General features: G+C 39.0%; 1 protein-coding gene across 5 annotated transcripts in view; it reads left to right on the top strand.

The window, feature by feature from the left end:
- Nucleotides 1-25,180, top strand: part of LOC108175368 (EGF-like and EMI domain-containing protein 1) — a 710,453-nt gene that overhangs the window by 651,295 nt on the left and 33,978 nt on the right. For all 5 annotated transcript variants that reach the window (XM_089330996.1, XM_089330997.1, XM_089330999.1 and 2 more), the window contains 2 exons: nucleotides 19,469-19,597; nucleotides 22,690-22,815. In XM_089330996.1, coding sequence (XP_089187122.1) covers nucleotides 19,469-19,597; nucleotides 22,690-22,815 — 255 coding nt within the window. The remainder of the gene's footprint in view (nucleotides 1-19,468; nucleotides 19,598-22,689; nucleotides 22,816-25,180) is intronic.

The following is a 25,180-nucleotide window of genomic DNA, read 5'->3' as shown; positions in this document are numbered from 1 at the left end:
ACATATGGTATTTGTTTTTTGGACTGGCTTATTTCGCTAAGCATAATGCTTTCCAGTTGCATCCATTTTGTTGCAAAAGACAGGATTTCATTCTTTTTATGGTTGAGTAGTATTTCATAGTATGTGTCTATATATATAAATAATTTGTTTAACCAGTCATCAGCCGATAGACATCTGGGATGATTCCATATCTTAACTAATGTGAATTGAGCTGCAAGAAACATGGGGTTTCCAGAGAACAGGGAAAACATATAGTATTTTTCTTTTTGGTTGGGTTAATCTTATGGGTATAAAGTAACTGAAAGCAGATCATTGTAAAAATTAAGAGAGGGAATAGGAGGGGAAGGAGGAAAAAAGGTTGGAGCAAGGGCTGGAGGGAGGGTAGGGTTGGAAGTATCACTATGTTCCTAAATCTGTATACATGAAGTGCATGAAAATTGTATGCCTTAAATAAAAGTAAAAAATAAATAAACACGAGGGTACAGATAACCATTTCACATGCTGATTTCACTTCATTTGGATAAATTTCCAAGAGTGGGATGGGTGGGTCATATGGTAGGTCTATTTTGAGATTCCTGATAAATATCCATACTGTCTTCAGTAATAGTTTTAGTAGTTGACATTCCCACCAACAGTATATTAGGATGCCTTTCCCCCCATATCCTTGTTAGCATTTGCTTTTTGCTTTGGGGATGATAGCCATTCTAACTGGAGTAAGGTGAAACTTCATTGTGGATTTTATTTGCATTTCCCTGATGGCCAGTGAGCCTTGAGCATTTTTTCATGTATCTGTTGGCCATGTGCATTTCATTGCTTGAAAAATGGCTGTTCATGGCCGGCACTGTGGCTCACTTGGCTAATCTTCCACCTGCAGTGCCGGCACCCCGGGTTCTAGTCCCTGTTGGGGTGCCAGATTCTGTCCTGGTTGCATCTCTTCCAGGCCAGCTCTCTGCTCTGGCCCAGGAAGGCAGTGGAGGATGGCCCAAGTGCCTGGGCCCTGCACCCACATGAGTGACCAGGAGGAAGCACCTGGCTCCTGGCTTCAATCGATGCAGAGCCCTGGTTGCAGTGCACCGGCCATGGCGGCCATTTGGGGCGTGAACCAATGGAAAAAGGAAGCCCTTTCTGTCTCTCTCTCTCACTCTCTAACACTGCCTGTCCAAAAAAAAAAAAAAAAAAGAAAAGAAAAGAAAAGAAAAGAAAAATGCCTATTCATGTCCTTAGCCTAATTCCTAATTCTTAACCAGATTGTTTGTTTTGTTGTTGCTTAGTTATTGGAGCTCTTTATAGATTCGGATATTAATGCTTTATCACTGGCACAGTTTGCAGATATTTTCTCGTATTCTGTTTGTTGCCTTGTTACTTTGTTGAGTGTTACCTTTGTGGTGCAGAAGCTTCTTAGCATGACAAAAAGCCATTTTTCTATTTTTGCTTTTATTGCCTGTACTTCTAGGGTCTTTTCCAAGAAGTCTTTGCCTATGCCAATATGTTGCAGAGTTTCCCCAATGTTTTCCTCTAGTAATTTGATGGGATTAGGTTATAGATTTAGCTACTTGACCCATTCTGAATTGATTTTTGTGTAAGGTATAAGGTATGGTCTTTTTTCATACTTTTACATGTGAAAATCCAATTTTCCCAGCCCCATTTGTTGAAGAGACTGTCCTTTCTCCAGGGGTTGGTTATAGTTCCTTTGACAAAGATTAGTTGTTGAAGATACACGGATTGATTTCTATGGTTTATGCTGCTCCACTTATCTACTTGTCTATATTTGTGCCAGTACCATGCTGTTTTGATTATAATTTCCCTGTAGTATGTTTTGAAATTAGGAATTGTGATTCCTCCAACTTTGTTTTTGTTTTATAAGATTGCTTTATCTATTTGGGGTCTCGTGTTTCCACATAAATTTTAGCATAGTTATTTTTTCTATCTCTGAGAAGAATGCTGTTGGTATTTTGATTGGGATCACACTGAATCTATAAATTGCTTTTGGTAATATGAACATTTTTATAATATAAAGTATTTCAATCCATAAGAATGAAAAACTGTATTTTGGTGTCTTATTTCTTTAATCTTTTGTAATTTTCACTATATAGATCTTTCATCTCATTGCTTAAATTTATTCCAAGGTATTTAAATTTTTTTGTAGCTATTGTGAATGGTATTGATCTTACAAGTTCTTTCTCATCCATGGCATTATCTATGTATACAAAGGCTAAGAATTTTTTGGGTGTTGATTTTATATCCTACAACTTTACCAAACTCTCTTATGAGTTGCAAGAGTTTCTTGATGGAATCTTTTGGTTTCCCTATAAATAGGATAATGCCATCTGCAAACAAGGATAAGTTGACTCCCTATTTTGCAATTTGTATCACTTTGGTTTCTTTTTTTCTTGCCTAATTGCCCTGGGTAAAACTTCAAGAACTATGCTGAATAACAGTGGTAAAAAATGGCATCCTTGTCAGGTTCCAGATCATAGTGGAAATTCTTTCAACTTTTCCTGATTCAATATGATGCTGGCTGCAGGTTTGTCATATATTGCCTTAATTGTGTTAAAAAATGTCAATTCTATACCCACTTTGCTTATGGTTTTTGTCATGAAAAGATGTTGTATTTTATTAAATCCATTCTCTGCATCTATTGAGATAATCATTTGGTTTTATTCTTCAATGTGTTTATATGATGTATCACATTTATTGATTTATGTATGTTGAACCACCCTGGCATACCGAGGGTAATTCCCAGTTAGTCGGGGTGAATGGTCTTTCTGATGTATTGTTGGATTTGACTATCTAGCATTTTTTTGAGGATTTTTGCATCTATGTTCGTGAGGGATATTGGGCTATAGTTCTCTTTGCTTGTTGTATCTTTTTCTGATTTGGGAGTTAAGGTGATACCTCGTAAAATGAGTTTGGGAGGATTATCTTCTTTCCCTTGTTTTTAATAATTTGAGAAGAATTGAAATTAGTTCTTCTTTAAAAGTCTAGTCGAATTAAGCAGTGGAGCCATCTGGTCTTGGGCTTTTCCTTGTTGAGAGGGTTTTTATTGTTAATTCAATCTCTGTCCTGGTTATTGTTCAATTTAAGTTTTCTATGTCTTTATTACTCAATTTTGGTAGATTTTATGTGTCCAGAAATCAATCCATTTCTTCTAGATTTTCCAATTTGTTGGCATATAGCTTTTTATAGTAATTCCTGATGATATTTTTCATTTGTGGTATCTGTTGTAACATCTCTTTTTTGTTCCTGATTTTATTAATTTGGATATGCTCCCTTTTGTGGCTAGTTGAGACAATAATTATCAATTTTTTTTTCAAAAACCAGCTTTTCATTTCACTTATTAGTTTTGTATCATTTTGTTCTCAATTTTATTTCTTACCTAGTTTTAATTAATTCTTTTCTCATGGAATTCTGTTTTTTTTTTAGGTCTGTAAGATTCACTGTTACTTTATTTATTTTGCCTTTCCAATTTCTTCATGTAGGCACTATTGCTATAAACCTCCCTCTTAACACTGCTTTTAAAATATCTGGTAGGTTTTGATATGTTGTGTAGTCATATTCATTCGTTTCCAGAAATTTTTTTTATTTCTCTTTTGATTTCTTCTATGACCCACTGTTCATTTAGGAAAATGTTTTTTTGGTGTCCATGTGTTTGCATATTTTCTAGTTTCTAAATTTGTTAATTTCCAGTTTAATTCCTTTGTTGTCATAAAATACACATGCTATGATTTCATTTTTTTTTTTATTTGCTGGGACTTGATTTTTGGCTTAGCATATGGTCTATCCTAGAGGAAGTTCCATGTATTGATGAAAAGAATGTGTCTTCTGTATCTGTGGGATGTAATGCTTTGAGATATCAATTAGTTCCTTTTGGTCCATGGTATAGATGAGTTCTATTGTATCTTTGTTGATATTTTGTCTACTTGATCTGTCCTTTGATGAAAGTGGGGTGTTGAAGTCCCATATTACTATTTTATTGGAGTCTATGTCTCCCTTTAGATCCATTAACATTGCTTTTAAATAGCCAGGTGCCCAGTCATTGGATACATATATATTTACTATAGTCACTTCTTCCTGTTGAATTGATCCCTTAATCATTACATAATGCCCTTCTTGGTCTATTTTAACAGGTTTGTGTTAAGGTTATTTTGTCTGATTTAGGATGGCTACTCCTGCTTGGTTTGCTTTCTGTTAGCATGGAATATATTTATCCATCCTTTCACCTTCAGTCCATGTATCTTTGCTGTATCTTCACTCCATGTTTCTTGCAGGCAGCAAATAGATCTTGTTTTCTAATCCATTCAGCTAGTCTGTATCTTTTAATTGGAGAATTTAGGCCGTTTACATTCAAAGTTATTGTTGATAAGTTACAATGCCCTGCCATTTTCCCATAAGTATCCCTATTGTTTGCTTTGGATTTCCTTTGTATGTTTACTGGGAGATTTTCTTCCTTCATGTTCTTTCATAATGATGACTATCTCCCTGTTTTTTGTCTGTAGCATATCCTTAGCATATTTTGTGAGGTAGTAACAAACAGTGACAAATTCTTTCAATTACTGTTTGGTGTGGAAGTCTTTTTTTTTTTTTTTGACAGGCAGAGTGGACAGTGAGAGAGAGAGACAGAGAGAAAGGTCTTCCTTTGCCGTTGGTTCACCCTCCAATGGCCGCCGCGGCTGGCGCGCTGCGGCCGGCACACCGCGCTGATCCGATGGCAGGAGCCAGGAGCCAGGTGCTTTTCCTGGTCTCCCATGGGGTGCAGGGCCCAAGCACCTGGGCCATCCTCCACTGCACTCCCTGGCCACAGCAGAGGGCTGGCCTGGAAGAGGGGCAACTGGGACAGAATCCAGCGCCCCGACCGGGACTAGAACCCGGTGTGCTGGCGCCGCTAGGCAGGGGATTAGCCTAGTGAGCCGCGGCGCCGGCCTGGTGTGGAAGTCTTTATCTCACCTTATTCATAAATGAGGGCTTTGCAGGGTACTTTATTCTGGATTGACAGGTTTTGTTTTTTTTTTTTTTTTTTTACTAAGACTTAGACTATGTCTCTCTATTCTCTCATAACCTGTAGGGTTTCTGTTAATAAATCACTATCAGACTAATTGGAGATCCTCAGAAGGTAATCTGGCATTTCTCTAGTGAACATTTTAGAATCTTTTCTTAATGTTTTACTGTTGAAGATTTGAGTGTAATGTGTCATGGTGAAGATCTTTTCTGGTCATGTCTATTAGGAGTTCTGTGTGTCTCCTGTACTTGGATGTCCCTTTCTTACTCCAAATTATGGAAGTTTTCTGTAATTATTTCACTGAATAGGCCTTCTAATCCATTTTCTCCTTCCACCCCTTCAGGGTCTCCTAAGACTCATATGTTAGGTCATTTGATAGTATCCCAAAAATCTGAAACACTATTTTCAGTTTTTCTCAATTTTCTTCTTCTGTTTTCGTCTGAGATATTTCCAAATATTTGTCTTCTATCTTGGGTAATTCTTTCTCCTGCCTCACAAAATCTGTTGTTAAGGATTTCCACTATATTTTTCACTTGACATATTGAATGCTTCATTTCTAATATTTCAATTTGATTTATCTTCTATATCTCTGTCTCACAGGAAAATTTTTCATCCATGTTGTATTTGGATTTCTTTAAGTCTTGAATTTGCTTCTCATTGCTTCTCATTCTCACTTTGAATTCATTTTCAGGCATTTCAGCAATCTATTCATCTTTGCATTCTAATATTGAAGTGCTGTTGTGTTCCTTTGGGGGAGTCATATTGTCTTCCTTCTTCATGTTCCTCATGTTTTTATGTTTATTTATAGGTAATGCAGAACCATTTATTGGTTTTCTCTTGTGACTTTTATCTTTGAAATAGGCATCTATGGCTTAGTGAAGTGTCTGCTCCTTCAGTACATATTCATAGGTGTGTTCTAGATGGGGCCAGGGAGCTCCAGTCAATGAATGGTCAGGGTGGTACAAGAGTCCAGAGTGACACTCACATTGGATGAGATAGATCTCCTCTATTGTCAGCAGAAGGGTGGGTATGATAACATCAGGTTGTTCATCACTTGCCATACCTCCTCTGCCAAGGTGATCAGTGCCCAAGCAAGCTCACAGGGGCTACACACCCCACCAATGCATTTGCAAGAACCATACAAAAGATCTGTGTGGTTCTCAGTGTCAGCACTGAACCCTCAATGCTGCAAGCCTATCAGTTGCTCAGACCCCAGTCAGATCCCCAGGCTAAAGTAAAAGTCATTGGGTGACTGTGGAGTGCCCTTTCAGCTGAAACTACAGGCGATGGGGCATACAGCAATTTCTTCCTACCTTGTTATGGTATGATGACAGCTCTCAGCCAGCATCTGGTTGCACTACCCGACTGGCTGCAGCAGTATCTCTCTTCTCTCCTTTTGACCCAGAGAGCATTCATTGCTTTTTCAGTTTTGGCCAAAAATTCCCATCAGGCAGGTCCTTCCTTTGTTCTTTTCATATCCCAAAAAAGCTAAAGTTAGTGTGGCTGCACACTATTCAGCAATCTTGGGTCTGGATATGGAGTTTTAATTGGCACATTGGTAGGACTGGGATCTTGGGACTTCACAATTTATCATCTTGCCAGTTAGGACAAAGACTTCCAAAAGAACTTATGCCTGCCATGCCAACTAATAAACAAAAAGTCATCCACTGCATTTTCTTTCTTTTTCTTTTAAATATTTTATTTATTTAAAAGACAGGGTTACAGAGAGATGTAGAGACAGAGACTTGGTCTTCCATTTGCTGGTCCACTCCCCACATGGCCGCAATGTCCAGAGCTGAGCTGATTTGAAGCCAAGAGCCAGGAGCTTTTTTGGGTCTCCCATGAGGGTGCAGGGGCACAAGGACTTGGGCTGTCCTCTGCTTTTTCCCAGGTGCATTAGCAGAGATCTGGATCAGAAGTGGAGCAGCCAGGATTTGATCTGGTACCCTTTGGGGATGTCAATGCTGCAGACTAGGGCTTTAACCCACTGTGCAACAGCATCTGCCCCCTGCACTGCCTTTTCCATGTATACAATTCCTATTTGCCATCTCATAAAATGTTTGTCAGCCAGAAGTACTGCTCATGCACAATGAAACAGTAGATAACAATTAAATGAGGACAAATACTTTAAATTATCTAGTTAATATCTCATTTATCTTTCAGTTTTGTGGAAAAAGAAAAGAAATAGCTTTCAGAAGTCACAAATACCACTTGTTCTCCTTGATAGGTGACAACTAACTGAGCACCAAAAAGGAAATCTGTTAAAGTGAAATGAACACTATGAGAAACGGTGACTTGATCAGCCCTCACCCTGACTGTTGATGAGCAACTTGATATGTTATCCCTCTTAGTATTTTTTTTTTGTTTGTTCTACTTAATACTTTTGGTTGAATACTGTAATCAATACACAATTCTTCTTAAGTGCTGAAACTTAACTGAAAAGTGATTGCTGTTAAATCTAAGAGTGGGAATAAGAGAGGGAAGAGATGTGCAATTCGGGACATGCTCAAGCTGACTTACCTCAAACGGTAGAGTTAGAAACATACCAGGGGATTCAAATTCAATCCCATCGAGGTGGCATGTACCAGTGCCATCTCACTAGTCCCAGTGATCAATTTCTGTTCACAACTGATCGTAATGATAGGACTAAGAACCAAAGGGATCACATAAACAAGACTAGTGTCTGCAAATACTAGCTGATAGAATCAAAAAGGGAGAGAATGATCCAACATGGGAAGTGAGATACACAGCAGACCCATAGAATGGCAAATGTCCTAACAGCACTCTGGCCTCATAATCAGCCCTTAAGGCATGCGGATTCGGCTGAAATGCCCATGAGAGTATTTCAGGCATGGAAAGCCAAGACACCTAAATGAAAGATCTCCACGAGTGAGATCCCAGTGGAAAGAATGGGTCATCAAAGAAGGGGGTAACTTTCTCTGAAGAAAGTGGAGAGAACTTCCACTTTGACCATGGCCTTGTCTAAATATGATCAGAGTCAGTGAACTCAGGGGGCTTCCATAGCCTTGGCAGCTCATGACAAGAGCCTAGGGTGATTACTGAGGCCATAAACAAGAGTGTCAATTTGTTAAGTCAACAACAGGAGTCTCTGTGCACTTACTCCTCATGTAGGATCTCTGTCCTTAGTGTGCTGTACATTGAGATTTAATGCTATAACTAGTACTCAAACAGTATTTTTCACTTTATGTTTCTGTGTGGGAGCAAACTGTTGAAATCTTTACTTAATGTATGCTAAACTGATCTTCTCTATATAAAGAGAATCGAAAGTGAATCTTGATGTGAATGGAAGGGGAGAGGGAGTGGGAAGGGGGAGGGTTGCGGGTGGGAGGGAAGTTATGGTGGGGGGAAGCCATTGTAATCCATAAGCTGTACTTCGGAAATTTATATTCATTAAATAAAAGTTGAAAAAAACAGAAGTCACCTTGAAAAAGATAATTCTTATTTCTCAGACAAAAAAAGGTACTATTAGAAAGAATTTCCCTTCAGAATAAGTTTGTGAGGTGTAGTATTTATGTGGTTTTTAGGATTAACTAGTTTGTCTCTATAGTTGGCTTTGTTCTAACCAGAATCTTAGCAAAACTAATACCTGTATTTCTAATGAAAGTCAGTCAATTGCCTGGGAAGTCAACAAACTGCAGAGAGCAAATTTTCTCCGTGAGAATCACAAGGATATTTATATGTATACAGATTGGATCTTCATGATGAATCAAAAATAGTCACTATTTATTCCTTGTTATTTTTGGGCACATTCTGTAGTTAATTAACAGAGTCAAATGAAGCTTTGATATCAGTTTAAATCGACACAGAAACCACCAATAGAAATTTTGTGGTCTTTCATTAGTCAGAATGATTTTAAATAGGAAGAGGCATCAGCCACATTACCTCCAACGGATTTAATCAGTTCTTTCAGTGAAATGGATGGCTATTTCACAAGCAGAATATGCAAGAAAGTCTTCATGTAAAGCATTTTAAGCTGATATTGCTACCTAGTAACTTAAACCACAACTTTGTCTGTTTTCTGCCTTTGTGTTTTTTTCAAGGTTATATAATATTAACATACCTCTCACTTCCTAAGAAGAAATCCTGAGAGAGCAAGAAAACTCAGAACTGAGAACAGCTTAGATTTTTACCTCTGGCTTCGTCATTTACTGGTCATGTCATTTGACTAAGTAGTTTAACATCTGCTTATATATTCTAAGCATAATAACATCTGCTTTAAGGAGACATTTTATAAATAAACAAATAAAACAAACAAACAAAAAAGCCCTGTTCTATAGATAATAGAGAATCCAAGAGAATTTTATTTTTAAAAACACAGCAAGAATGTTATACAGAGCACTAGGAAAACCAAGCAATTGACAATCTAGAACTTCCACTGTGATCTGCAATTAGCCCATTTCTCAAAGTTTTAACTCTTGGGAAGTTTTTCTTTTTATTGCATACCTCTTCTTCCTGTGTCTCCCTATAATTGTTTCTGGAACGCCCAAACTGCCTCCTGATCCTTTCTAAAAATTTCAAGCCATTTTCAGTGTAACACTATATTAAAATTTCTGTTTTGGATCTATTAATTGACTAAAATTGTTTTTAAAATATTTGGCCCTAGTTTTTACACACTTTATATAATTTTACTTTTAAATTTTTAAATTTTTAATATTTTATTTATTTATTTGAAAGGTAGAGTTACACACAGTGAGAGGGAGAGACAGAGAGAAAGGTCTTCCTTCCATTGGTTCACTCCCCAATTGGCCACAATTGTACTGTTTAGAATATGACTCTTTGTGATAATATGGTCTCTAAGGAGTAATTGAGAAGCTACTTGGAACATTCGCGAATGGCTACCACAGAAATTGCAGTAGGTTAAATATCGGCCCCTGAGTGATGTCCATGTCCTAATTCCTGTGACTATATTGCCTTTCACAGCAAAAGGGACTTTGCAGAATGTGATTAAGTTAAATGTCCTGCCATGAGAACATGTTTCTGGATTATCTGGATAGGCACAATATAGTCACAGAGTTTTTTTTTTATATATATAATAAATGTCTTAATAAGGAGATTAGAGAAAAGAGAAGCTAATTCGTGATTTTATGAAAGTAAAAATGTCCCACAAGTAAAGGAATGTAAGTGCCTTCTAAAAACCAGAAAAGTCAGGGAAACAAATCTTCCCTCCCAAGCCTCAGAAAGAAACATAGTTCTGCCAACTCTCAGTTGTAAATTTCTGACCTTCAGAACTGTGAGATAGTTAATGTGTGTTGCTTTAAGCTACTAGTTCACAAATACAAATGTGTGGTAATTTGTTATAGCAGCCATAGGGAACTAATAAAGGAATGCATATAATAATATATGGTTGACATTGTCTAACATATGTATACTATTATCAATAGTTTTCCCTGTGGAAATCTTTTCTCTTCCCTACCCTTTGTTTTTCTTTTCCCTCCCCTTATAACTATGAATCTCCCCAGTGTTTCAGTTGTCAGTTAAATAGTAATCTATTTACAATGATAGAGTCATCATCTAGAACTAAACACCACCACCCCACACCTGACAATCTAACTTGTTATCCCTGATTTTCTTTTTTTTTCTTTTTTCTCTCTCTTTTTTTTTTTTTTTTTTTTTTTGACAGGCAGAGTGGACAGTGAGAGAGAGAGAGACAGAGAGAGTCTTCTTTTTCCGTTGGTTCACCCCCCAATGGCCCCTGCGGCCTGTGCGCTGCAGCCGGCGCACCGTGCTGAACCGAAGGCAGAGCCAGGTGCTTCTCCTGGTCTCCTATGGGGTGCAGGGCCCAGGCACTTGGGCCATCCTCCACTGCACTCCTGGGCCACAGCAGAGAGCTGGACTGGAAGAGGGGCAACCGGGACAGAATCCGGTGCCCCGACCGGGACTAGAACCCGGTGTGCTGACGCCGCTAGGTGGGAGATTAGCCTTGTGAGCCGGCCGGGATCCCTGATTTTCTTCTCCTCACATCACCCTGTGGCATCACATGACAACTCTGGTTAAGCTACCCCTGTCCCACTTTAGAGTACCTGAGTTTGATACCTAGTCTCAGTTCCTGATTACATCTTCCTGCTTATGTGGACCCTGGAAGGCAGTGGTGATTTCCCAAATGATTAGGTTATTGCCACCCACATAGGAGATCTGGATTGAGTTCCTAGCTACTAACTTGGGCCCAGTCCTGTCTCAGTTAGCCATTGAAGTCATCTGGAGAGTAGTTCAGAGGATAGAATCTCTCTCTCTATCTCTCTGTCTCTCTCTCTCTCCCTCTCTGCCCCTTACTACATAATAAATGAATAAAAATATAAATTAGATATTTGTTTGAATAATTACTTGATTGTGTATATCTCCCCACTATTGCAAACTTCATAGGGGCAAGAATCATGGTTGGTTTTACTCACTGTTTTGGACATGGTGCAAACAAGAATTCAGATATCTTTGGCTGAATGAGAAGATTCTAGAATTCTGTATATTTTGCTAGATGGAGTAGAATCATGCACCACAATGGAATCCATCTGAAAGTATCATGCAATAAGCTAACAAGATTGCCTTTGTTCCTTACCACTTTCTGTTACAAAGGACATGAGACTATCATGCTTTACATTAGCTTAATTCCCTCTGAAATCTTAATTGAAGTCCCTATTATATAGTTGGGTGACAATTGATAGATATTTTTCATGATATCCTTAAGCTAAGAAATGCTACAATATTTACCCAAATTCTTCATGGGTAACTTGCAGAATGCTTTTTCTTGATTTTATTTCTTACTTCCATTTTCATTTTATTGCCTTGCAATAAAAGTCATAAATTCCTTCAGTGAGGTTTACATATCCACTTGAAAACTGACTGTAGAGCAGTAAGAGGTCAACTTGTCATGGTTGAATTATTTGTATCTTCTACAAGTTTTACTCCTCTTGATTCTTTTTTTTTTTATTTGACAGGTAGAGTTGCAGACAGTGAAAGAGAGGGATAGAGAGAAAGGTCTAGTTTCCATTGGTTCACTCCCCAAATGGCCACTATGGTTGGTGCTGCACCGATCCAAAGCTAGGAGCCAAGTGAGCCACAGTGCCGGCCCCACTCCTCTTGATTTTTTTTTTTTTTTTTTTTTTTTTTTTGCCAGGCAGAGTTAGACAGTGAGAGAGAGAGAGAGAGAGAGAGTTATAGACAGTGAGAGAGAGACAGAGAGAAAGGTCTTCCTTCCGTTGGTTCACTCCCCAAATGGCTGCCACGGCCAGCGCTGTGCTGATCCAAAGCCAGGATCTGGGTACTTCCTCCCTGTCCCCCATGTGGGTGCAGGGACCCAAGCACCTGGGCCATCCTCCGCTGCCCTCCTGGGCCACAGCAGAGAGCTGGACTGGAAGAGGAGCCACCGGGACCAGTACCCGGCGCCCCAACTGGGACTAGAATCCGGGGTGCCAGCACCACAGGCAGAGGATTAGCCAAATGAGTCACAGCGCCGGCCCTCTTGATTCTAATAATCAAAGATAAGGATGTCCTTCATCTCCTCCTGGGATGGAAAAGTGATTAATGTTTGAGAATGATGTTATAAAGCCCAAGATACTAAAAAAATAATGCAAACATGGATAAATTTTTATATGTGTTTCAGAAACTGCATATCAGATAATGCCAGTGTTTTTACAAAATAATTTTCCCTGAGAAGCAAATACATGCGATGATAGACTTTAAATATTATCTGGTTGTTCTCAGTAATTATGCTGAATTTTTGTATGATATCTGCCCATATATGGTACCGTAGTTAAGCAATTGATTTTGATGTTAAATATAAGGATTTCTGGGGCCGGCGCCATGGCTCACTTGGTTAATCCTCCGCCTGCGGCGCCGGCATCCCATATGGGCTGCGGGTACTAGTCCCAATTGCTCCTCTTCCAGTCCAGCTCTCTGCTGTGGCCCAGGAGGGCAGTGGAAATGGCCCAAGTGCTTGGGCCCCTGCACCCACATGGGAGACCAGGAAGAAGCACCTGGATCCTGGCTTTGGATCGGCGCAGCGCTGGCCGTAGCAGCCATTTGGGGAGTGAACCAACAGAAGGAAGACCTTTCTCTCTGACTCTCTCTCTCTCACTGTCTATGACTCTACCTGTCAAATTATATATATATATATATATATATATATATATATATGGATTTCCATGGAAAGAAAATAAACTTTGTGGAGGCACCATGAAATTCCTAAATGTTACTTCATCTACTGTGTTACTCCACATAACAAACTGTGAGATAGATTCTTTAATTTCAGTATCTAGAAAAGGAAATGGCAGGTTTTAGAACTTGCACAGTGTTGGCCCCACCTGACCAAAAGTTTCACACGACTTCCTCTGGAGTACACCACCATTTTTGAATAATTGCAGACCCATGCACTTTTCATGGGCCACTCAAAGCACACCAGTCCAAATGTCCCTTCCCTCAGAGCCCTGTGGGTTCATCACCTGAAGATAGGGAATGGGTAAATATATTGGGATAGTGGAATATATCACTCAAACCCTATTGCTTTTCAGCACAGCCCGTTTGACTTCTCGGTGCAATTCAGCTCTCTAAGCACAGTGTTTTGTGGACAAATTTTCTGTGGGAAGATCAAAGTTTATACTCAAATAATTCCTGTGGCAAAAATCGATCTCACAATGACTGTGAAGAATTTGTAGTGACTTCAACCCTTGATTCATAAAGCTGTCGGAAGCCACTGATGAAACATATTACTATCTTTGGAATACTTATCAGCCTTTCATGTTAGAAACCTCCCATGTAGTTCCTTTCATCCTGATGTCGCAGAAGAATGTAGATAATGCCCTCATGTGTTCACTGACAGGTGAAGGAAGTAGGAAACACAAACATCTATTCCCAGCCACCTCTGAAATGATCAGTTCCTTGGTTTGATCCACTTATTAACCAAGTTAATAAGCCTTTCAAATAGCAAAGCAGGTAGGCTTTTTTATATACCTGGCAAGTTCAGGATGAATGCTTTACTTATATGTATTTGGACAATCAGTGAGTCTTACTTAGCTAAAAGAGTGTCTAGACTAACAATAGTCTACGTAATCACCCGCTCAGAGACTGAGTCAGATTCTAACCAAAGTTCTCATATTTGCTCATGCCCCAGTCAAGAACAGGAAGAAACATACTCCTAGAAAATTTCTTATTAAATATCCCATGTTTCATCAGTCTTTGTTTCCAATTCTAAGCAAGCAAGCAATGACCCATAAAGTTAGAATTTCTACCATCACTGTCACCTTTACTTAAAATTGGAACATGAAATATTCTCTGGGATAGTGAATGATAAGAAAACAAAGGACATCCCTGGCACAACAGACAAAAACATGGATGCAGTAAACAAAACAATCAATACTTCTCCAATATGTGGTCTTTCAAAGCAGGTTAACTCTTTCAAGTTTTGGCATCGAGGTTAACCCCTGATGCCAAAACCTCTAGGTTATAAATAAAAAGATTGATCCGGTAATTATTATTCAATTTTAGGTTTCTGGGACCTAATGGCCAACTTCTGTGCTTTTTCCATTGAATTTGTGTGAATTGTCATTGAGACATAACAATGAAACTCAAAATGTCAACGTGACTCCATTTTAAAAATACCCAGGAAGTCTTTTTATTTTTAAGATAGATAACATGGCATGATGTTATTTGGAAGTTGGAGGTAAAGCTTTCACTGCTCAGTCTAGAGAAAGAAAACAGCAGAACTCAGTAGAGTAGCTGACAAGTGACACAAATACAGAACATGCTAATGCACCAAGAGAAACAACCTTGAGAGTTTAAACCGGCTGTACCAAGAAAAAAATATCTTTATCCAGATATGTGGTCCCTCATGAATTATACTATTATTTTAGTTGATTTTACCTGACATCACCCTATGATTTTTTTTTTCAGTGACAAGAAAATTGCAGCCAGTCCTTGACAGTCGGTCGCAAATTGACTGAACAAAACAAAATCAAACAGTGAAGTAATCCCCGAGTAAATTTAATGAAACCTAAATCCCAAAGGGCAGCACACTTCTGTAGGCAATGGTCTTATTTAATAAATTTTTCTCTGCTTTCACTTTTGCAGCTATATTTACACGGACAAATTTAATTCATCAGGTTTACATTTCCTCTTCCCTTTAGTTTGTCCATGAGGCACATATGGGAAGGGCTGTGACCAGGGATGTCAGTGCTCAGCTGAGAATGAAGGCTGTCACCCAGTCACAGGGAGATGTACCTGCCTACCTGGCTACTATGGAAACTACTGCCATTTCTGTGAGTGTGCTGTCTGCTCAGTCATAATTTATTGAGGAGGCACAGACAGAGTGGACCGTCACCTGGAATACTGAAGGGAAAATTAACTCAACCTTGCAATTCATAGCAAATTCAGTGGAAATTGTCATTTGAGTAGTTGAAAACATATACTTTATTGTTGTATTTTGCCCGTTCTATCCAAATTATCCCCAAGTTTTTCACAAATATCTCAAAGGAAAAGAAAGGCAAAGAAAACAGAAGCAAGAAAATGTAAATGTGTTATTATAAATCGGTGAGCAGCAAATGACAATATATTTAAGGTGATTCATAAAGTAAGTTAGTTCCAGGCGCTGCTTAGGAACAATCAAATTAAACAAATTGTTGTTCTGGAATGAAAATGATGACTAGCTTAAATGACAACATGCCAGTTGGCTCATTTTTGAGTAATAAAAGAGAATAGTCCCTAGACCAAACACCTTATATTGATTTGTTAGGACATTTTAACATAGAAAATGGTTATAAGAGAAGGTACCAAAAAAAAGTCCCAAAGAGCATGTTAAAATGTTCAGGCAGCTACTTAATTTTTAAGCTTGTAATTATTTATAATGTACTTTTTATAGGTTTAAGAATAAAATGATTTGGCGTCATTTTCATTGTGGTCCTCCAGCTTGGCGATGGATACTCTTTCCTCCACAGGCCTTTCTATGTTAGATTCTTTCTACTTCCCTAATTCAAAAAGGATTTGGGTGATTTGAAGATTTTTTTTCCCTCTGAACACCACTTTAGAAACATGGACTCATGGTCAACCTATTGACTTTCATTTTCTACAAGCTGTAGAATATATATTTTGAGTATCACCTCTAGAATTTTTCCTCATTTTAAACATTACCAGCTAAAAACACAAGCATGTATGAATATGGTTTCAAAGAATATTTTGTTTGGGACCATAACCATTGAAGTTATTCAAACTTAAAATGAAGAACTAAAATATAAAATTAATCATTTTCCATTAGTCTTCAGTTATAGTAATATCATGCACCCTTGTATTAGAAGAAAGGAAGTTATTTCTTATATTTGACTCAATCACCTATCTCAGAAAGAATTCCTTCTTGATATCAAGGAAAGTTTATCTAAACAAAATAATATCAAGTTACACATAACTAAGTTGTACTTTCATTTCAGAAGACAAGCTACCTTGGGTGAAGGAGGGTAGCGTCACCTTGTAAAAGCGAGTCTGGCTGAGTCAAGGAGCCATTCCCTGACTAGTCAAATTGGCTTTGTTCCAGGCAACACGCGGTTGGATGTGGCTGCAAGGGTTCCTTGGCAACATCCACTGTAATTACAGGACTATGAAAAAAGGTTCAAGAAAATATCCATAAAAGGTGTAGCTGGCTGAAAAGCAAAAGTTTCACCAGCCAAGAACAACTGGGCTTTCATGTTCTCAAGTTCAGAGTGGAGAATCAAAATTTTCTCTCGGCAGAGGTCAGAGAAAGCAGACAAACTTGGAGTAAGAATCTCTCCACTTGTCTATAATTCAAAGGATAGACAGGTCAGTCCCGGAGTGTGGATAGCATGTAGGAAAAAAAATACTGCCCAGTAGATATAAACACATTGTGCTATGTATTTTATGACCAATGAGAGATTTTAAAGTGACCACAGACCCTGGAAATCTTTTATTTCTCCAACCTGCAATATGTATTATTTATAGTCACTCTTTCTACGAGAATGTAAGGCCTTGGAATCCTCTCTAACCATAGTCAGCTCTATTGACGGTATTCCTGAGAAACCCCCCCCACACACACACACACTTGGTAGAGAATGCTTTGAGGACCATGGGCCATGGAAAAGCCTCCCAGTGACAGGAGAAAGATGCCAAGACATTCATAAAATCTTGGCCTTAATGCTATTGCTCAGAGCAATAAAAAAAATTCAGACAGACCAAATCCTGGTATTTTTTTGTAAGAGTAAAACAAAACTATAACAATGGCTAGTAGGAGAGTGAGTAACCTGGGCAAATACTAGGAAAACAGAACTTGGGAAAAACAGACTCATGCTTTTCATTTGTCTCAGGATACAGTCACAGCCTTGGTTGTTCTAAGTTTCTAATGAAACTACCAAATGCCATTAATGTTATCACAGCATACAGTAGAGAGCTGGCTATGTGACATTTAAAATTTAAACAAATCAAAACCATAAGTTCCTGTCCACGTTTCTTCTTGGAATGGAGGTGCAAGAAGAGGGGATTATGTAAGGATTGGAAAAAATAGTCACCTCATAATGGAAGGATCCATTGGAACACTCCTTTCCCGGAAGATGACATTTCTAAAAAGAAGGAATTGTAAGGGAACAGGCAAAGGCCATGTAATGACCAAAATGGAGCTTTAGGAAATGAGGGAGGGGAAACTTAATTTTTCTTACACGAGTCAAATGAAATCATTATGCCCTGGGTGTGTTTCCTTGTTAAATTTAGTGAACATTTGAGCAAAGGCTTTGTGGTTGACTCTAGAAGACAAATGTTCTCATAGTACAGAATTAAATGGGAAATTGGAATTATCAATACAATAATTTGCTCTTGGAATCAAAAAGTTATGGACATTTCTGTAAACACATACTGTACTCTTGATGCAAATTTGGTGAGTTGAATTAAGAGGCTAGAACATATATTGGCATACTCATTAATAGGCTAATTTCATCAAATTCAGGGTCCAAGTTCAAAAGGATAATGAAGTTAAAGGCTAAAAATGAGTGAACTTTTTTCCTATGTGTGAAGAAAAAACAGAAAAGGGTGTTTCTTTTACGAAATCATAACTAAAGTAGTTTGCAAAATGGGTATATGTCACGGAGGAACTATGTGTCCCAAGTAACTTTAACTCACATGGCAATTATCTCAAAATCTAGACCTTCATGGGATATATCAGTTATTTAAATACATCAAATAATTTTGCATAAGCTCTCTTTTCCTTTCAGCTGAGTTGATGATGCTTTGATATTCATAATTATATCAACAGTTTAACATTTTCCTCAATAAAAATGTTTCACTTTATAAAGTGTTTCTCCTTTCCTTCCCTGAACAGAAATCCATGTTATTTTCCACTTCACAGTAATGTGACTCCAGAGTTTTCTATGCCAATCAACCCTTATTAATTTAACTTCTTTTTAAAAACAACATACTAACCATACACAGCAGACCTCAATGTATCGGTCTCCATAGCTTCATCTTGTCTTCTGTGTTTTTCTTTAATATCAAGAAACCAAACATTCTTTTTCAATACCACACATCTATTTTACTATATTACTAACTTGATAAAAGCTATAAAATTGTACATTCTAAAAAACTGACCCAGATGGACATAAGGAAGAATTTTATGTCTTGGCAAATGAGAGAAGAGAAATAAATGAATATTTTTAAGATCACTAATTTTGGTTTTAGGTACATTCTATTGGGTTTTTGTAAATAATTCTATGCACTGAAAAGTGGCTCAGAACAGCTATCAGAAAAATAGCCTGTGGTACGGATGAAGTGTTTGCTCTCCATCTCCGTCATGGAGAATCTCATTCTAAACTGTAAGCAGGGAGGAACGGGACAGCCAGCCTTCAAGTCTATAAGCAAAATCCAAGACTCCAGGTGAGAACAATCTGTTTGGGAGCAGGATATTATTGTATATGGGCATTATAAACGTTTGAATATGGGTAAAATTCATTCTTCGGCAATGTATTTATCTCTTACTTAAATATTATTATGTTAGGCCACACTTCCGTGGATATGAAAGAAAAAAAAACTAACAGAAAATGAAAAGAGGTGCTTTATTCTTGGTCTCTTTTTTGAATTCTTGTCTGCATTACACCCATATTATTCCAGACAAGACAGTCTGTGGCACTTAAACATTAAATAAGATGATGAATTTATCTATGCTATAATGAAATCTTCTTGTTTGTTGGCAAATTGTCACCTATTCTGTATTCTTTACAAGTATGTGGACTTCCAAAGAAGCTCAAATTTAAGTTTTATCCCTTCTTATTGAGCAGCACCAGACCCTAATATCCATCTGACTGTATCATCTCATATCCACAGGTATGTCCATATCTTGAAGCAATAGCTTGAAGGTGATGGAAAGTTCCAAAGAGCAGCCGATGGAATGTTGACTTGACCACATGTCTGTGGGCATGAATTTAAACACCGATTGCCTCAAGTGACAGCACTACATGTGTCTTTGCTCTCCTTTCACAGGATGCAGAAAAGGCACTTACGGTCCATACTGCCAAAAGACATGCAAGTGCCTGAACGGCGGCACCTGTGACACCACGCTTGGCACCTGCAACTGCCCTCCTGGCTTCATTGGGGCTGACTGCAGTGAACGTACGTTCCTCCTACCTATGAGGGAGTGAATATGTTCATCATCCCAAGGTCCACTACTGGTAGTAAAGGTGCTAAAGCTGAGTTTTTAAGAATCGCACTTAGAAAAGTAAATGTAGTTACAATGATTTTAATTAATAACAGCAAACACAAACCAACCTCAACTCTAGATTGAGGACTACTTACATCAAATTTTTATTGAGAACTGGAGTCAGTGAAAGGAGATAAAGAGATCCATTTAGTCATAACCCCATTGCCCAACAGTGTTGAACTTAAGTCACAATTAGGACCGGCGCCGCGGCTCACTAGGCTAATCCTCCGCCTTGCGGCGCCGGCACACCGGGTTCTAGTCCCGGTCGGGGCGCCGGATTCTGTCCCGGTTGCCCCTCTTCCAGGCCAGCTCTCTGCTGTGGTCAGGGAGTGCAGTGGAGGATGGCCCAAGTGCTTGGGCCCTGCAGCCCATGGGAGACCAGGAAAAGCACCTGGCTCCTGGCTCCTGCCATCGGATCAGCACGGTGCACCGGCTGCAGTGCGCTGGCCGCGGCGGCCATTGGAGAGTGAACCAACAGCAAAAGGAAGACCTTTCTCTCTGTCTCTCTCTCTCACTGTCCACTCTGCCTGTCAAAAAAAAAAAAAAAGTCACAATTAGAACATCTGTTTGAGAAGATCAGAGCAGGCCTTGGATTCCTGTGTTCACAATATCAAGCCCATTGGCTAAAGTTCCATGATTGTATTTACCTTCAGCAATCTTCCAGCTCAAAAGTAAGCATTTTCCCTAGTCACCAAAAAGTGAACAGTGTCCTAAAACCCAAAAACCTTAACTACTTATCACAAAAACAATTATTGACATAAAGTTCAAGGGACCAGATATATATTGAAGAACATGTAAAAATACCCAGGCTCTGATAACTTAGGGATATACCTTAGTGAATACATTATTTTGTCAGATCTGCCATTTTCTAAACATTTGGAGAGTTTGTGTTTAATCCAAATCACTCTAGACACACTCATACCCTCTGATTCCTCTGGCCTGTCTGTGACGGTTAGGTAGTCAGAACAAATCCTCATGTTTGCAATCAGGATTCTGATGATCTTTAGGGAAGCTGGAGAAGGAGTGATTAGGAGAGCACACGGTAGGAGAGGTGGTCCTGGTAATATTGTGTTTAGGCCTCGGACCAATTGATGAGGATGTTCACTTTGTGATCATTCATTGAGATGCACATTTATACTTTGGTGCTCTTTTCTGTTATCTTAGACCTCTTAGAAGAGTAAAAGATCCAGCAGTAGATCTTAAAGATGGAAGTACTGTCTTAACTCTTATTCGTGCACACTTAGCTCAGCACTGTGACCAGATGGTGAAATCTCTTCAGCCGAGATCCTTTCATTTAGAAGAATGCTAGTTAAGTTTGTGATTAGGCACGGTACTAAGTCGTGCGCTAAAAACACCCAAAATGCTTCTTCCCTAGGAAAGTAGTTGCTCTCTGTTATTCATATGAGAGTGATTTTTTTTTCTGTTTAATTTTCCTGCCTTGTTCGCCTGCTGTACTGAGGGTAAGACAAAGTCCAGATTCCAGGTAGCAGACAACTGACAACTAGTGGATCCTGCCTCTGAGGCCTCAACTGCCAAGTTATCTTTGAGTTAAAGCCAACCCATAAACATTTCCTAAGGAGGGTTCTGGCTGGCTCCTTTGTGTTTGTTCTTCAAAGAGAATCAATGGGAGAAATTTCCTCTGGCCAAAGCATTTCCAAAATCTGTGGTTTCCCTGCAGATTGGGAGTATTTTCCTCTTAAGAAAGCTATGATCTTTTACCTGAGCTTTCTTTTTATTTACTTTGACAAGAGAGGTAGGTTAAAGCCAAATTTTCAGCCGACCTCTTACAAGGTCAAGGAATTATGCTAATTGTTTATGTATGTGTTCTTACCATATTGATTCTCAAAGAAATTTATTTTATCTTTTAATGTTATCTGTACTAGTTAGCATCTCAAATTTTGGAATGAAGTAGCATCAATACATAGGCAAATTAATAAATACATTTACAATATTTGAAGAGATGAGCATATTGGATGTTAATGTAAATGTTTAGGAGTATAAGCTAAGATTCAAGAATGGACTTTAAGTAGAAACACACAAAATCATTATAAATATATATAATTTGATCATGATTACATAGGTATATTTGAGTCATCTTCAAAGAGTTCATGGAAAATGTGTATTATGTAAAGATTATGCATAGATTTTAAAAATAATTTGCACCAAAATGAACTTAACTTTTAATTCCACTTTGCATGAACTGTTTAAAGTATCTGCATATTATGTAATTATGTAATACACAGAGATATATGTGTACACCCACACACATATACACAACATGCAAGGTTTTGGTAAAATAGGCCCACCTAGCAAAGAAAGATTTATGCAAATTGGGAAGGTGTTAGGGTTCCTAATTTCTAAGAGACATTTATGCTACATGTTAGTTTTTGATGCTAGACATTTGTTGGAAATTCACCCCGCCGACTAAAATCGTTCTATGTAAGCAACAATTTGAACAGTTCCTTTTGTTTTTTCAAAATAAACTTTTTGGTGGAAAACCAAACTGAATACAAGTCAGTGAAATCTATTTTTTTTTTTTTTGACAGGCAGAGTGGACAGTGAGAGAGAGAGACAGAGAGAAAGGTCTTCCCTTACCGTTGGTTCACCCTCCAATGGCCGCCGCGGCCAGCGCGCCGCGGCCGGCGCACCGTGCCGATCCGACGGCAGGAGCCAGGAGCCAGGCGCCCTTCCTGGTCTCCCATGGGGTGCAGGGCCCAAGCACCTGAGCCATCCTCCACTGCACTCCCTGGCCACAGCAGAGGGCTGGCCTGGAAGAGGGGCAACCGGGACAGAATCCGGAGCCCCGACCGGGACTAGAACCCGGTGTGCCAGCGCCGCTAGGCGGAGGATTAGCCTAGTGAGCCGCGGCGCTGGCCAGTGAAATCTATTTAATTAAAAGAAAGGTCCAGGTGCCTATAAGTTTTCAAAAATCTTATCCAGTAAAATGTTTAATAAGAATAACCTGGTTTGGCTTGGCTTGGCTTTGTTTTGCTCTCTCTTGCAGCTTGTCCTGCTGATCACTATGGGAAAGATTGTGCCCAGTGGTGTTTCTGTGGCTCAGGACAGTGTGACCCAGTGACTGGAGAGTGTCAGTGCCCACCTGGCCGAATGGGACCCAAGTGTCAGCAAGGTAACCATGGCCACAGGGGTCACTGTGCTTATCCAAGCACTAATTAATCCAAACTATGGAAGCAGATTTGGTTCAAGGGAATATAATTATAGGAGCATTGTTTACCAAACTTTTTTCTTTAAATGTTTATTTATTTGTTTTGCTTTGAATATTTGTTTATTTGAAATGGAGAGTAACAGAAGTGGGGGAGGGGAGGGATAGAGAGATCACTCCCCCATATAGCCAGGGCTGGGCCAAGTGGAAACCAGGAGCCAGGAACTCCATTCAGGTCTCCCACATGGATAGCAGGGATGCAGGTACTTGAGCCGTCTTTTGCTGCTTTACCAGGCACATTAGAAGGAATGCTGATTAGAAGCAGAGCAGCCAGGACTCAAACCAGTGCTCTGATATGGGATGCTGGATTCACCAATAGCAGTTTAACCCCGTGTATCACAATGATACTCCCATAGCAGTATTTAGGAAATAACCTACTGGGAAACAAACAAGGGGGGGGGGAAGGGAGGGTAAAGGAGGGGAGGGTAGAGGAAGGGGAGGGGAGAAGAGCAGAGGGGAGGGAAAGGAAATAAAGATGATGTCACCCAAACTCTTAACCAGCAGGAAAATTTTAAATAGCTTTGGCTAAATTTTTTAAATTGCCAAAAATTAAGTGTTGAAAATATCTAATAATAAAACTAAGATTTGCAATCCTCTTTGAGAAGCCCACTGAAAGCTATAAGAAAAAAGGAGATATGGAAAGGAAAGCACAGCCTTTGTTGGAAACTTCAAAACTTTCTTGTCCCACCTCATAATCTTGACTGTTATCATAGTGATGATTATAATAGTAAAAGAGCTCTCGAGTCCAGTGGAGGGGCCTGTGGGGAGGATGCTGGGTGCCTATGGATTGTGTGTATGGCCAGCCGTGCAGCCACTTCTGGCACATACAGAAGGGCAAAACTAATGACCCTAAGTTGAAAAACAAGGAGTTGGTGAGTGAATAGACTATAGGAGCTTTCTTGAATTCTCCTAGATATCATAAGATGGAGGGGGAAAGATGGAGAAAATCAGAAATGCACAGATATATCATGTTTTCAAACCTGTTCTAGCACAGATGGGAATCTTTAGTGGCAAGCAACCTTGGAGCTAAAGGAAGGCTAAATGCACACACACCACACACACATGCACTAACATACATGTACACATACACATGCACAAGCATACACGCATTCATATATACACATGCACACACATCCTACATCTGGTGTCGTATGGAGTTTAACTGTGAGCCAGGAAGGCTCCAAAATAGTTGAGATAATTTTCTAGCCCCAAATTCAAAGCATCATTCCAGAAATATCCAGTGCACACACAAAAAATAGTACAAATAAAGATTAAGCTGGTGCATTAAGTGGTCCCATCAATTTGAAAACAAAAATTGAAATCATTCCAAGGCTGTTTTCTTTTTTAGTACAAATTATTCTAGAAGGGAATAGGGGGAAAAAAGCAGATGAACCTAGAGCTCAAACGTTTTGCTGTGGAGCACATGAAGATATTAACCAGGATTTCTTCCAGTAATTCAAAGGACATCATGAAAAAGTGTTCTCTATAAAATGTGAGTGCATTGTAGAGATACAGGGTTCACAGAATAAATGAAAAGACAACAAAAGGAAATGAAAAAGTAAGCTGGCCGAGTTCAGAAAAGTGAAAATGAAAATTACACCTCACATCATATAAATGAAGGCCATGTTGGAAACAGAAAATAGGAGAATGGGATCTGTTGATGACACAGCCAGGAAACATGGAGAATATGCTGAAAATGAGGAGAGTAAATTAATGGAATGAAATGAACAAGAAGAGAAGTGTATAAGCAGAAAAAGTGTTCAGATATAAAATTCAGCATTTTTTCCTGCTGAAGTAAAAGATATTGTGCTCCAGGCAGAATGGATATCCTCTATTCTGGGAAAAAATAATTAAGATTTATTATAAGGGAAAATATGAAGGGAAGGCGTTTGGCACAGTGGTTAAGACGTCACTTGGGACACATGCATCCCATATCAGAGTGCCTGGATTCAGGTCCTGCCTCTGCTTCCTATCCAGCTTCCCGCTAAAGCACATCCTTCAAGGTAGCAGGTTATGGCTCAAATACTTGGGTCTCTGCCACCCACCTGGGAGACCTGGATTGAGTTCCCGACTCCTGACTTTTCCGAGTCCAAATTCAGCCTTTGCAGGCATCTGGGGAATGAACCAGTGGATAGAAGATATCTCTGTCTAGTTTCTTCTTTTTGACTATCTGCCCTTTAAATAATACAAATTAATAAATGTATTTTTAAAGCAAAAATTTGTGAGATCATTTAAAAGGGAGAAAAATCAGTTGGGCTTCACAGTTGTTGCT

Source organism: Oryctolagus cuniculus, chromosome 4 (genome assembly GCF_051225735.1).
Source record: "Oryctolagus cuniculus isolate XC-2025 breed Fujian yellow rabbit chromosome 4, ASM5122573v1, whole genome shotgun sequence".
NCBI classification, from domain to species: Eukaryota; Metazoa; Chordata; class Mammalia; order Lagomorpha; family Leporidae; genus Oryctolagus; species Oryctolagus cuniculus.
This window is presented reverse-complemented; position numbering and strand designations above follow the sequence as displayed.